Source organism: Alligator mississippiensis, chromosome 6 (genome assembly GCF_030867095.1).
Source record: "Alligator mississippiensis isolate rAllMis1 chromosome 6, rAllMis1, whole genome shotgun sequence".
In the NCBI taxonomy this organism is placed as follows: domain Eukaryota; kingdom Metazoa; phylum Chordata; order Crocodylia; family Alligatoridae; genus Alligator; species Alligator mississippiensis.
In genome coordinates, this window is record NC_081829.1 from 80,195,004 (window position 1) to 80,209,300 (window position 14,297).

Consider the following 14,297-nt stretch of genomic DNA (forward strand, 5'->3'; position numbering starts at 1 on the left):
TTCCCAGAGTCCAATTGATACTGTTGCTGTTTTCTTGTGGGGCAATCCAGCAGGTATGAACTTTGAGGACAGTTTGTGAAAGAGAAAAAGTAATGGTCTTGCAGAATAGCTTAGTAAAAATATTTTGTGCCTAAGATGAAGTGAGGATTTAATTTTTGTGGGAGCTGCTTAATTAACCCTCGCCCACTTTTCCATAAAAACTGAATACAATGCATGAAACCAGAATAATCATTTTGATTGTGTTTATTTCTCAGCAGGCAAGAATCCCAATTCTCCTCTTCCTCCTCTATCTAATTCTGTCCATACATTTCTTCCAATGTTCTTTCATTAATGTGTGTACTGAGAATTGGGAAACAACTAGGTAAACTGCCCAGCTATGGATATGTATGCTATATAGTCACTATTACCTGCATGTGACTGTACCATTTTGTCGACTGCTCTGAATTGCCTCCTACCTGTCTTGGCAGTAGGGCATAAGGAACCATAGACTTCATCTCCCAATATTTGCCTGATTTTTCTGAACCTGAGCAAGTTTGTATTCTTCACCAGCACCCTGCCCATGAAATCTCCAAACACTCTGTGGGGAAACTTTCCAAGCCAGTTCCTCTGACCCAACAATAATGGTAAGGTATTCCTGCTGTTTACAAAACAATCATGAAACGAGTATCGGAAAAGGCAAGCTCCTGGACCCTATTATGTATGAAGAAATTACAGTTGCCTGGGAAACCACTCCTTTTGTATCCATGGAACTACTCAAATGTATTTTATATGTTTCTCTTTAGATACAAGATTATTACCTTGACTAAATGCTGCATCAGGAGAAAATCCTGACATTACCTAAAACTGAGATTGCAACCTGCTAAAATCCATTAACTCTTTTGTGTGGTTAGCTGCATTTCCCTGATGCTTAAATGCAATACACAATGTTTCAGTGTCTAATATTAACGAATCTTATCTTCTAGGATAAAAGTAGGTTACAGTTAGAGCCTCTTGCATTCCAGAAAGGAAAACAGCTCTTAAAACCAGCAGTTGTATTATTAGCATTTCAGGGAACTCTGTATCAGGTGAGACAGATGATTTGTAATCACAGAGAGGCAGGTTATTTGAGGAGTGAGATAATTTGTTTAGCCTGGTTGGTGGTTGATGAAGATTGGAATATTGGATTTTATGGACTCTTAAAAAGAAACCAAACAAAAAAAACCCTCAAGAGAAGAATGCCATAAGTCAAACTTAATAAGAACCATTAAGATCTTTAAAAATATATTAACAACCACAATTAGGTATTCATGAATTTCACCTGTGTGCTGTCTTCCCTAAGAAGTAGCACAGGGTATTCTGCCAAACTAGAAGGTGATACTTGCAGCACCTGAGTCTTTCTGTGTTCTCATAATCCAATACTTGTGGCATCCCAGTCACATTTCTATTACAACACTATCCCTAAAATGAAGAACCTCTGAAACAGTCCAACTACAGGATGAGCTGGCAAAAAACCCCATTACAGTTGCAAAATAAATTATTTGATAATAAGCAATGAGACATATGAACATAAAGTTAGATGGAGTTATGTTAAAATATAATGAATTAAATTCTAACCTGAGGCAAGTGCTTGCATTTTCCATCAACTTCAGTGGGTTGCACATAATACTCTGTGAATGCAAGTGTGCATTGGTGCTGTGTCTAAATGTAGTGAGAATATGAAGGTAGAGATGGGCATGGAGGTACAGAGAATAAAGAGGAAAGAAGAAGAACAACAGAGTAGAAATATATTTACATCATTTGTGCTAAATTAATAAGGAATCTAGTTTACTTCGATTGGTCTATTTTGGTCAAAGTACAACACTAAGATTTTAAGTTTTCTGTGGGTGCATCTACATGAGCAGCCCATTGTGCAGTTGTTACTGCGCAGTCATTTAGTACTTGCATAACCAAATACTAAATGACTGTGCAGTGACCAGCATTACTATGCAGCAGCATCCTGGCACAGTTGCCTAGTGATGCTTACTGTGCAGTACTTCATTATTACTGAGCAGTCGTGTTGCATCACAGTTTGTGCCAGTGATATTACTGTGCAGTAGTAACAAGCTACTACACAGTAAGCATCTTGTGTAGACACAGCCTGTCTGTGGCAGTGAACACTTATGTTAAAATCCATTTTTAACATGTTTGACCCCTACTTTTAGATCCCAGGCCGGGAACTAACAATAAGTTTGTTATAGATAACTCCGGGCTTAGCAACAGACAGCAAAATTCCATTTTATAATTTACAAGTGCATTAATACCTAGTAACTGTCTTCTTGTCTAGAAGATCCTATTTCTAGAGTCCATAAGTTAAAGAGGAAGAGAAGTCATTAGTAGGAGTAAAACCCAAGATATTAGCTTGTTGAAGGCTTTGTCAGCAATGCGCAGGGCTGCTCTCCTAACACAGGTCAACAGGAAATCCATTATCTACTTAGCTCAAAATACTTCAGATTCTGTAGGCAGCTTAGCTGCAGGAAAAAAAGAGTATACATACCTTGGAGTTGCATGACAGCATTCAGGAGTGCTCCACTAGCCCAATTTTTTTCTGTTGTAAAAAGGTCAAAAGGTCTCAGTAACAGCATTAAAGGAATTACTGGGATCATGTTGTTGCACACACAAACCTATTTCCCTCACCTTCCTCTTTTCTTTTCCTGAGGCTGCTTGGTAAATGTTCCAGGGTTCCTATAATAAAACTACTGCTGTCTCTGTTACTCATAAACTACAAGGTAATGTTCACTACTTCAAATGTGGTACAGTATATCATTAAAATTATACATACTCTTCTCATCCACTGTAGTGTCAATTTCCATAGTTTATTATGCTCACACTACACATCAACATAATTACTTTGCACCAGGCTATAAATTCCATATATTGGAGACCATAAGTATCTTTCACCTTACATTTAGGAAACTTCATTCACGTACAATATTATAGCAGCCTATAGGCCACATGCAGCTGATGAGTGGTTAAGTTCCAACCCCCTGGACCCTCTTGCACAGCTGCAAAATAGCCAGTCTTTGGGCTGCCCCTCCCTCCTAGGGGGTGGAGCAGGGCAGTGTGGTGTGACTAGAAGAGCTGAAGATGAACTTGGGGTGAGCAGGGGCTGAAGGAGGACACACATTGAACATTAATGGTGGGAGGGCAACAAATGCATGGTGCAGTGGAGAAAGATTATCCACATGGCATGTAGCCCTGGACAGGGGAGGCATGGCTCACCATCGTACAGCCCATAGGGTGTTCAACCCCCAGCAACTCAGATGTTGGACAGCCCTGTCTTAGAGCACTGTAACAAAATGGAAACAAGATCTTAACTCCTAATGCTGGTTCTTCATTAAAAAGTTTTAAAAAATACACTCCAATTCTTAAGAAAAACATCCATACATGTTGAAGAATCATATGCGTGGAGTTATTATAATGAAGCTATGAATTCTTCTATGCCACAGGTAGCCAAATTTAGAGGTGGCATTAGCTGGTTCAGTTTCTGCTGAACTCAATGGCAATTATGTCTGCTGATGCCCATTTAAAATTTAGCCCCATGTCTCCCAGGATGCCACCTTTCCATTGCTTTTAAAAGTAGTCTCTTGAAAGGGTCAGTAGGCTTTATTTTTCAAAATGTTTGGTACAGTACATGGATTCCAACTTTTAGTATGGCAGCTCTAATTTTTAGCATGAAAAATAGATGTTAGTATGAAAAACTGTGTGGGTAGTTGCATGTGACCCTGATCAGAATCAGGCTGGCTACAAAATTAGAAAGATAAAAATATTAAATTATATTTTCAACATTTTGGCTGATTTTAACAGTAATTTTTGAGTATGTTTAGTGCTCATGGACTGTGCCAAGCTGACAGACCAGTTGCAGAGACAAATGAAGTTGCCCCAAAACTCCCTGCCAGCATGATCATGCCTCAATCTTGATTTTAAGGGATGACCTCTAGGGTTTGGGAGGGTAATTCAGTCTCTGTGCTCAGCCAAGTCCTTGGCCCCTCAGCAGAGACTGCCAATAAGCCTGTCAAATTAGTGCTTAGTGAGGTGGTGTTTCTGTGATGTGGGCGCCTTTTCTGTAGGTCAGCAAAACTATTTCATATAGACTATCAAAAAGCCATTACCAACGTGGGTGGGATTCAAACTAGCTACCTAGAAATGGAAGAATCAACATCCAATTATCAATCCACTAAGACATCCAGTCCTTCTCTGCTAGGCTTGTTTTAAATAAGCAAAATTGCAAAACATTATCATGAGATAAGCATGCCAGTGCTGTTCTTTAGCAGGAATTTATTTTGATATTTTGCTATATTACTTCATTTTCAAAATTTCTAAAGAGCACCATACAATGGTTGTTCACAGGCAGAAAATTTAGAATGGGATAAGAGGGAAACAAAACTGCAAAACAAAAATATTTTAAAATAGAACATCATACCATTGTGGCAGGGTTAGAGACATGCAAATACATAAAATAAAATGGGAAATAAATAAATAACAGAAACTTTTGGGGAGTGGGGAGGAACAAGCTTTTTTTTCTCCTAGAACTTGGTAGGGAAAGTCTGAAAATCTGGGGAATTTTCTGAAAATGTTGAGCTGCAATTGATTTTCTTCCTGCCTGTCTATGCAGCCAAGGTTGAGGCTGTCACCACAGCTCAGGATCTCAGAGTTAATCCAAGCAACTCTTTGGAAACAGCTACCTGGTAGGATAAGAGCGTGGAAGTGCATTTTTAGAAAGGCAGACTATCGTGCCAAGTAACATGTAAAATAATAGTTGGGCAAATACTAACACATACCATACAGCTGGACTTTAATCATCTCAGTACTGCAGCTGGCATTATGGGTTCTGAACCACTGCAAGAGTCCGCATGGAATTCTATGCATTGACTTCAGCTTCAAAGTCTGCCATTGGCTGGTATCTAGGCTGTGAAAGGCCACTTTTTTCTCTGTTCCACACTGCTGCAGTTGTGATCAGCAGACGTTTTAGGTCTGGAGCATTCTTAAGGTAGAGGAAAGAAAGTTGCCAGGATGGCGTTTTCCATAAGGATACTGGAATGTGCACCTTCCCAGATCTTCTGGAAGCCAGGTAAAATTTATCACTACTGGAGAATTGAATCTATGTGCAATTTCAATTCTTCTCTTCTGAACAGTTTGTCATTTGTTTGTAGTGAAGCATTCTGGACAGCATATTGTGCACTTTAGCCTTCCGCCACCTGAAAGACTGAACACATTCCAGGGCCAGATAATCATTTCATGAACACAGTATTTTCTCATCTACACCATGAACCTTTTCTCCAAAAACCAGCTGCTGGAAATTGGAGTGTGCATTATATACAAGACTACAGTAAGAGCAGTTCCTGCCACTTACTGGACAAAAGTGAAAGTAAAGTCTGCACTTGATCCACAAGGAGCAGAACAATGAGCAAGCTCACAGCTGCTGCTACTCAGTTACTTACTACAGGAAAATATCTTTTTTCTTCATTCTGCCTTTCTAAAACAAGGCATACATCTTATTCCAGAACATGCTGCATGTGAGAAAATATGGTACTAACTGGAAGCAAAATGTTGAATGTCATAGAGTTCTGAATCTAATTGTGAATTTCAAGAGACTTATGAAGGACTACCATGCCATGGAGTTTTCCATGGAGTGAAAAATATTGCCATTTTCACTGCTGCAGTAACAGACTTTAGCTCTAAAGTGACAAAGAACTTTATTGCTGTGTGTAGAGATCATCTCTGTCATTTCACGTAAGAAATGAAAGAACTGCAAAGACGACAGAACAGTGAACAGTGTGCTATTTCAATCTTTCTAATATTAATAGAGGAAGTTCTCATACATATAATATAATCAAGGTAGAAATGATTGGATGTCAGAGGTTATATCAGGAACATGTGACGCCTAGATCTTAATGCCTAAAACAGTGTTAGGAAATTACAACTGAAACAGAGGAGCCATGGATCTGCATTGTGTTGAAAATGATGCAACAAAGAAATCATAAGCTAGTGCCAAAACTTAAAAAGCACAACTCTGGAGGGCAATAAGAATACAAGTAAGGCATTAGCCCACTAACTGGAGATACTTAAAGGACAACACCATAGGACATAGATATGTTTTCTGTGTTTTGTGACGAAGGTTTATCATGACTGTATTATTATTAGTAGTAGTAGTATTAATAATAATAATAATTAAATTTTGATATTGCAACATGTCTAGTGATCCCAATCAGGGCAGGGCCCCATTATATATGGGGCTATCCCAACAATGAAGGAAAAATAAGATTGATTAAACTCTATACACTACATTCTGCTTTCCTGCATATCCAGTGTTAAAGAAATTAAAGAAAAGAAAAATTCTGAGATGTCTCCTTGTAAACTTATACTTAATTCCAGGATGGCTCTATTCAGTTCATTACAGATGCAGTATCTAAGGAAAATCAGTCAACAACCACTATGTAACATTTGTATTAATATAATGGCTAGAGACCTAGAACAGAAAAACAGCCCCACTGTGTTAGATGTTGGGCAAATAAAACAAGACTGAACCAAGCCTTATACAACTTATTAAAAAAATAGGGCAGCGGTCCAACATACAAACAAAGTGATCAGAAAAATCAATAGCACTCTATCTGTTAGCTCCACTTATCTTCAGTTAAAATGTCTTTTAATAGTGACTGGAGAAAAACAAACAGAGAGAGAGAGAGACAGAGAGAGAGAAAGAAAGGTGAGATGGGATGAAAGTGGGAGAAATACAACTGAATAATTGAGAGAGAAATAACTGGAAGAATTTGGGGCAAAAACCCAAACAGTTGGTAAGAATTCAAACAACTGGAAAGTGGTCATGCTGATATCCCTGACATCCAAGCTCTGTGAGGGCTTATAAGAGCACAGCTGGATTCTTGTACCTCTGCTCTTGGCTGTAGCTGATGAGATCTCAACTGGTCAGAGAGGCTGGTTTCAGGAGGAAGGTCCCTCTCTATTTCTATTAGCCCATGAGGTACCTCTATAAAGGCATGTCCCATGAATTGATCAGAAGTATAATTTGAAATCTTACTCTTAATATTACAGACTATGTAACAGAAAACATGTGAGTAATGAATAATGGCCACAGCTATGGAACTCCTTATCACTAGAAGTCAAAATGAACCCAGAATGAATGGGCTTTAGACTACATTGTCAAACTCTTCTTTCTGGGTAAGGGTTTCCAAGTAACAATGGCTGAAATGCCACTGGACATCACATATGAGGAAGGGAAGGGAGACACATACATTGCCCTGAAAAGGAAAATAGAGATGTTTCTGCAGATGACATAAAAGAGTGAAGCACCAGGCCTTGCACAGACATTTAGTCAAAATGCTACAAATTCTACTGTAATTTGGAGTACTTCAAATTCAGAGAATCCCTCCTCAACCAGAACACCTCAGATCACTGCAACAGCATGCAATGGCATGATCTCAGTCTTTCACCTCTGCCCCCTTGACATCTGTTTGCTGGACACAACATGGGAAAGGGAGCAAGGCAGAGTCAGTGAATGTTCTGTGCTCTAAGCCTCTGGTCTCTTGGGTCCAGAGGTGTAGAGGTATGTAAGATTGCTGAGGACAGCCAAGTGTTCCCCTGCTAGAACTTGGAGAGTAGAGGTCCTCAGCCCCTGTAAGGGAACTGGGAGAATGAAGGTGGTGTGGCATCCAAGAATTCCTGCTCTCCGGCCCTGGGTATGGCCAAGTAAGCAGGAGAGCACTCAGTGGGTGTTTACCTTCCTCTTCCCCTGCCCCTGCCTATGTCCCCCTGCCAACGGGTAGGGCAGAGCACTGTGGGATGCTAGGCAAACTGACTAACCCCCTGTTAGGCTTTGCAGAATACACAGTTGTAATGGGAAGTGCTTTAAAATGAAGTGCTTTTAAATAGTCGCACTCCAGAGCTATTTTTGTAGTGCCTTGGCTATAGGTCATATATGTCTGTCTGCTTGGCCTTTGAGGAGCTTCAAATGTTACGTTGGTCCAGGGCCTAGGTAAAAAAATCCCAAAATGAGTGTTTATTTTCTATAACTACTGGATATGAGTCATTATTCTATGCCTTCCTGCCCCCCCCCCCCGCCCTCCTCCCCCTCCACGTCTACTCCTTTGCTCTCATTTTAACACTGTTGGCTTCCTTTACTATTTGGGACACCTCATCCATTACTGCCACAGTGACTTTGCACTGTTGAAGAGCTCTTCATTAGTATTCTCAGCACCATGTCTACCATTTTTGAGTTTCTACCCTGCTTTCTTCTTCAAAATATGTTAATAGCCGAAATCTTACTACCTTATCTCAGAATGTCACCAAGACATAATCCATGAAGCACACTGGTAAGAGCTGTATGTCAATTTTAAAGCATGGAGGGTTTATGTGTGACCCCTCAACAACAGGCTCAGTCTCAAAAGTGTCCTTCAGGATTTTCTCTGGTCCTCATGCTACATTGCACTATTACTGCACCCCAGGCAAATAGAAATTTTCAAATGTGTTTAGAGAGAGTAAACGCATGTAATCCAATCTGAGCGTTTATATATATATATATATATATATATATATATATATAGACATGTCTATAGTGTTTTTCACCTGAGTATAATGAATATAATCAACTCCTTGGATGACTCAAAGATCAGTGAGGCAGGTAGGCAATTTAAAACTAACAAGCCTCTTGAATCAAATCAAATTAATTTCCAGGTGCCAAAGAGTGAGCAGAATTTGAGAGGACAATGCCAGTCACTGTGGTAAATAAGTTCCAGGCATAAAAATACTGCTTTCCTAATTTCTAATCAAGAAATTTACAAGCACATGTTTATGGAAAAAAAATACGGATCCATAGGTGGTGTTTAGGCATTTGTTATAATATTGTTATACTGAGGAGTTCATAAGCACTTGTCATGTATACTGCCAGGTAGGGAGGGAGAAGTGTGCCTGGCATCAAATACTTCTCCCTTTGAGGTCCATGTCAAAATTCCCTTTGATTTCAGTGGTATAGACTTATTATAGGGAAGTATGCAGGTGTTATTAATTCAGTATAGAAATGAGAGATTATACATGCATGTTTACTGTGATCAAAACTGTATGGTAAATTATTCTAGGACCATACAAGGCCATTAGCTTACAGGACTTTGACATTAAAAACAACACAAACTACACTGAAAGCAAAATGAGAATAGTTCATGTATACTAATAATCCAGCAGGGCATGATCAGCATGGAGAACCTAACTAATGTCCTTGAATTTTTAGGAGTTTTTAAGACATTGATAATGGCAGTGCATACATAATCATTTATTTTGATTTTCAAAAAGATGTTGATAAACTGTTCCTCATGACAAGATCTTGCTTAAGAGATGAGCTTTGGGGACACAGCTTAGAACATGAAAATTGATAAGAGCTGCTTCATTACATAAAGCAGATGTTATTTATCTATGTAGAGATCTAAGAGAAATTTTGTTATGGATGCAGATCAGAGAAACAGCAAATATAGAGTATGAATCAAGTGATATTCAACAGGTTTCTCAGCTTGTTAATAAGTGGAACAACTGGTCCATGTGACATTAATAAATGTAAACAGTAAAGGCAGAGTATAAAACCAATTAAATGAAGTACAAAATCAAGAAAGCCATACTAAAATAAATATTGAAAGTAATGCCTAGGCTTTTACATGGAAGCCTTTATATGGAAAACCCCAAAGAACACTGGAGCAGTGTTGCTCAGAAATGATGGCAGACTAGTATAAAAAATGATGGACTCACATGAAACCTTTTAAAATATGACATTCCTTACAAGATGTTGTCACAATACTAAAATAAAGTAAGAACATGTGAAAAGAGGCATCAGACGGGTACCAACAGAAGGTCTTTTCATTTCCAGAAAACTAAAAGGCTTTTTGTGAAGCCACATAAGCCTCTTGGGCTAGGGGCAGAAGTTGCACATTAACTAGTTTAAGTGATCAGAAACTGCTTTCAACCTGTAACAGAACAGAAGTTCAGTGCACATAAACCAGTTTCAAAATGGCTGAAACTGGTTTAAGATAAGCCTGATTGAATGTAGTTATCGAACTTAACTGATTTAGGTCAAACTGGTTTATGAAACTTCTGTCCCAGACCCCTTCCTGGTTCAAGTTAAATCAGAGTCCCTCAGCATCCCAGCATTTTGCAGCCCTGGGCTGGGCTGGGCTGTTTGCTCCAGAGAGCAGGGCTAGGCCTGACTCTCTGCTCCCTAGCTGGAGCAGTAAGAGCTAGCTTACTGGCCTCACTGGCTCCCCCAAGCACACCCCTGCTGGTGTCTGTGGCCAGGGAGAGGAGTTAAGCTTCCCTTCCCCCAAGTACAGAGCTGCCCTTTTTGCTTAGTGCTGGCTACAAATCCCAGAGGCATGTGGAAGCAGGAAGAGGCAGTGATGAGCAACCCTGCAGAGTCCTGCTGCTGTAAGTCTGGACTGCAAATCCTAGAGAACTTAGGGGCAGCAGGAAGAGGAAATAAACACACAGCCCATGCTGGCTATGTGCCAGAGAGCCATGCTCTCAAACCCTCTGGCTTGAGCCACTGTGCGGCAGCAGAGCTCGATCAGCAGCACACAAGGTTGGGCTGAGAAACACAGATCGTGACATGGAGGTACTGTGGGCACGCCAGGGGATGCCGGACCAAGGCCGAACCCATCTCGCAAGTGCTCGCAGATCCCAATGGGAGGGGCGGAACATGGTGGCAGAGTTGTAAATTCACCTGGAGCAGGCAGGCAGGGGAACCAGAAGTTGCTGCAGCAGCACCGGGGCACCTGTGTACTGGAAGGATTGCCCCAGCAGGGGCAAATGGAGGGAACAGCGGCAGCAAGCGGCTCACACCAAAGCTGGCTCAGAGGAGCCCAGCAACTTACTTGAAGGTGGGGACTGGTTCTCAGTAGTTATGATGGCTGGAGGCAGGCCAGAACAACCTGTAAGACAGACAGTCATGAGTAAAAGAACCAAGTAAAGGGGTGTAGCATGAACTGAACTAATGTAGCTTATGTTAACACAGAGTGTAATAATAGTGAAATATAACCATGTTAGTCTTGTCCTGTAAGCAACTTGAAAACTCCATTTTGTATCCTTCTGCTTGGCATAGTGAATAAACTCTGCATAGCCTTTACGTATGAGTGTGTGTAAAAGGGTGAATAGTGAGAGAATGGCATAGAGATTGGAGAAGAAGATTTAACTGCTTATGTAAGCAAAAAGATGCCAAATGTAAGTTACCAGTCAGTAACTAACTAACAAATGATTGAAGAATTCCTTTGAAGCTCGAGGGCACAAAGGAGATAACAGAAGAAATTCTGCCAGACAAGCAACAAGAACACTCCAAGGCTAAGATAAGCTGAAGACAAAAGAACTGCAAAAACAGAAGCTGGGTATGGAAAAACCCCAAAGCACTGAAACAAAGCATGCCAATCACTAGAAAAGAACACTTTGAAAATGCCAAGTTGGGTGAGTCTCTTTCTCTACTGCTGTTTCATCGAAGCACAGATGCATCTGTTCACCCCACTCCAGCTGTTATCTTCAAATCTGCTATCTGCAAATTATCATCATCTACTCAATAAGCCTGGGTTGGCCACCCTGGGCTGATATTGAGCAACTATTGCTGGTAACTATATCTGATGTATGTGTGGATGAAATGGTTGTTTTGTGTATGTGTATGCCTGTGTGTAATGAAGTGTATGATGATTTGCATGTATTTGTATAAATGGTGTGTCTGAACCTCTATGTCTAACTCATGTATTCAATAAACACGGCATTAAATTATCCCCCATTATAAAGTCTCACTCATGATTTGAGCAATTGGTAATTCGAGTAACAGGGGAAGGTAAGCCAACTTCCCTTAGTCTTGGGCCTATAGACTGTGCTTCTTCTACAAACGTTTTACCTCCTGATTGGAGGAGCCATGCCGGTTCTGAGGATTTTGTTTCTTTTATCCTTAATGACAGAGAAGGACTTTGTGAATATTTTCTGCTCATACTCTACCTGTGTTTGTCACCTGGGAGGTGCCAGGCATGATGTAAGGGAGGCGGAGTCCTGAGATGTGGGACCTGTGTCATCTGTGTGAGAGCTGTACAAGGGTGTTGAAGATCAGCCTCTCTATTTTTCATAAGACCAAAGACGTGGAAGGTGAGAACTTACAGTGCCCATGCAGATGCACAAACTTCAAGCTGTCTACGCACCAGGGAACGAGTACACCTTCTCCAGATGAGAAGTTCCGTCAGACACCAAAGGATAAGCATGGTAGGCTACATACTGCAGGCATGTGGCTGTATTTCCTAAATCAAAAGTAAATGACTGTTCGTTTGCTTAATGGTTCAATCTTTGCAGCTTAGACTAACCTGCAAAGATTGAATCAATTTGGCCTTGGGCTTTTTGACTGCCTGTACTTAGACTTGTAGTGCTTATCTTTTGGACCTAGCCTAATTTTCACAACCATATTAACAATACACAATAATCAATCCCCCTGATATTATCATTCTATAACTAGGTAGATAGTATCACCAGATTCAAAAGGGATTAGACAAATTCATGGAGGAGAGATCCACAGCTATTAAAAAAAGAACAGTCAGAGATCTTCTTTATCCTCTAATGGTTGATGCCAGGTAGGGTATGATAGCGGATGGACTACACTAGACACGCTGTGTAGTGATAACCTGCTTCAATAAACACAGGCATATGTGAAGAACTAAACACTGAATTGTATTGTGGAGCAGTAGGCAAGCTCTGCAAACCCTTGGTCTCTCTTTAACTAGCAGCAATACCTAATTGAGGAACCATCTCCCAATTCCTAAGTCTTCTTAATTAGGGAATGTCCCATAATTATAACTTCTATCACTATATCGTCTCTCTTAATAACAGCTACAAAAATAAATTAACACAAAATTCCATTAACACCCATCTATGGGAGAGAGGTTTCTAGCATGTCACTCTAGAATGAGTCTTTATCACTTAGTTTCCTATTCCCTCTTTTTTTGCAGTTCTTTTTACAGGTCTCTGAGTGTTTCTGGAGTTTTCACTATCTTATCAAAGTATTAGATAGAATTTCTGATTTTTTTTTCGTGAGAAGCTTTTCCTTTAAGTCTTGATAGACTTGAATCCTTACAGTAGGAGCTGGTTTACTTGCACTTTTGGCAGCTGTGCTTTTGCACACAGTGAAGCATTCATCAGCTATGCATCGTTGGGGCTGATTTCTTCTTTCTGCATCATAGCATTTTCATTTGTGTCCATAGGTACATTTCTTCCCATAAGGATATAATTGCTTTTTGTGTCCTGAAACAGTTGTTTTCTTCCTAAGGAGTTTGTCCAGATTTGGGCCATGACAGCTAAGAGGATCATCAGAAATTATAAATATTATGTCTTATTATACTGCAAACACATTATTAACTAGATTCAGTTTCTCACAAGCTGCCAGACCTAAACTTGGTGTCACCTCCCTATGTACCATAATGAATAGGAGTCTGTATACTCTGTTTTTATACTGGATGCTAACAATGCATCTACCTTTCACAGGGATAATGTTTTTGCATAGCCAGTTATTTTAAAGTTTGTTGGATTCACTTTTCAATTTTCTGTAGTCATGTTCTGGTAAAATATTAACCTAAGCTCCATTGTCAAATTTAAATAAAACCTTTGCTCCTTGCCCTTCCACTGGTAAAATCCAGTCTCTCTCATTGATTTTGCTTGATACTACTGTATCTATATAAAATCTTAACTGCATGCACTTGAGATTTTTGTGTTTGGGATCTGTAGCAGCTAGTAAAATCATTCCGCTCGTTTCAAGTAAAACAGAGGTTTCCAAAAGCAACACAACATTTGGGGCCGTGTTGCCTTCCACACTTGGTACACTTCTGCTTATTTGCTCTCTCTCCCTTAGCATTCTCCTTGTCAATGAAAAATTAAACTCTGTGAGGTGGCTGCTTACCTGAGGAAAATTTAACCTGGTAAAGTGGCATTTTCTGGTCACATTTTTTTCTAGTCTACTGCTTCAATGACCCCTTTTGGTTCATTCAGCTCTGCAGCCTAGACCTTCACAGTTTCTGCTGCCTTGCACATTTGGGTAGTATTCTTTATGCAAGATCCTTTCTTGCAATGACACAGATAATCCTATCTCAAATTAAAAATTTAGTCAAGTTCCCAAAAGCCTAGTGCTTACTCATTTTCAGAAGTTCAGTAACATACTGATCTATACTTTCTCCTGCTATTCATCTACACATAAGTAATATAATCTTTCAAGAGTCTCATTCATTTTGGCCTGCAGTACTCCTCAAATTTGTACAGTATTT

General features: G+C 39.9%; 1 protein-coding gene and 1 long non-coding RNA gene across 2 annotated transcripts in view; both read right to left on the reverse strand.

Moving 5' to 3' along the window:
* The window catches only part of NPS (neuropeptide S), a 40,377-nt gene extending 33,358 nt beyond the window's left edge, over positions 1 to 7,019 (reverse strand). Inside the window, exons 1-2 of the mRNA XM_059730336.1 lie at positions 6,903 to 7,019; positions 2,513 to 2,547 (exon numbers count right to left, since the gene is read on the reverse strand). Coding sequence (XP_059586319.1) covers positions 2,513 to 2,547; positions 6,903 to 7,019 — 152 coding nt within the window. The remainder of the gene's footprint in view (positions 1 to 2,512; positions 2,548 to 6,902) is intronic.
* Positions 7,020 to 10,880: 3,861 nt separating this feature from the next.
* Positions 10,881 to 11,171, reverse strand: LOC132251270 (uncharacterized). The gene is made up of 2 exons (XR_009463225.1): positions 11,045 to 11,171; positions 10,881 to 10,937 (listed from the first exon to the last, which is right to left on the reverse strand). It is a non-coding gene; the product is annotated as an uncharacterized LOC132251270 (long non-coding RNA).
* Positions 11,172 to 14,297: the final 3,126 nt, after the last annotated feature.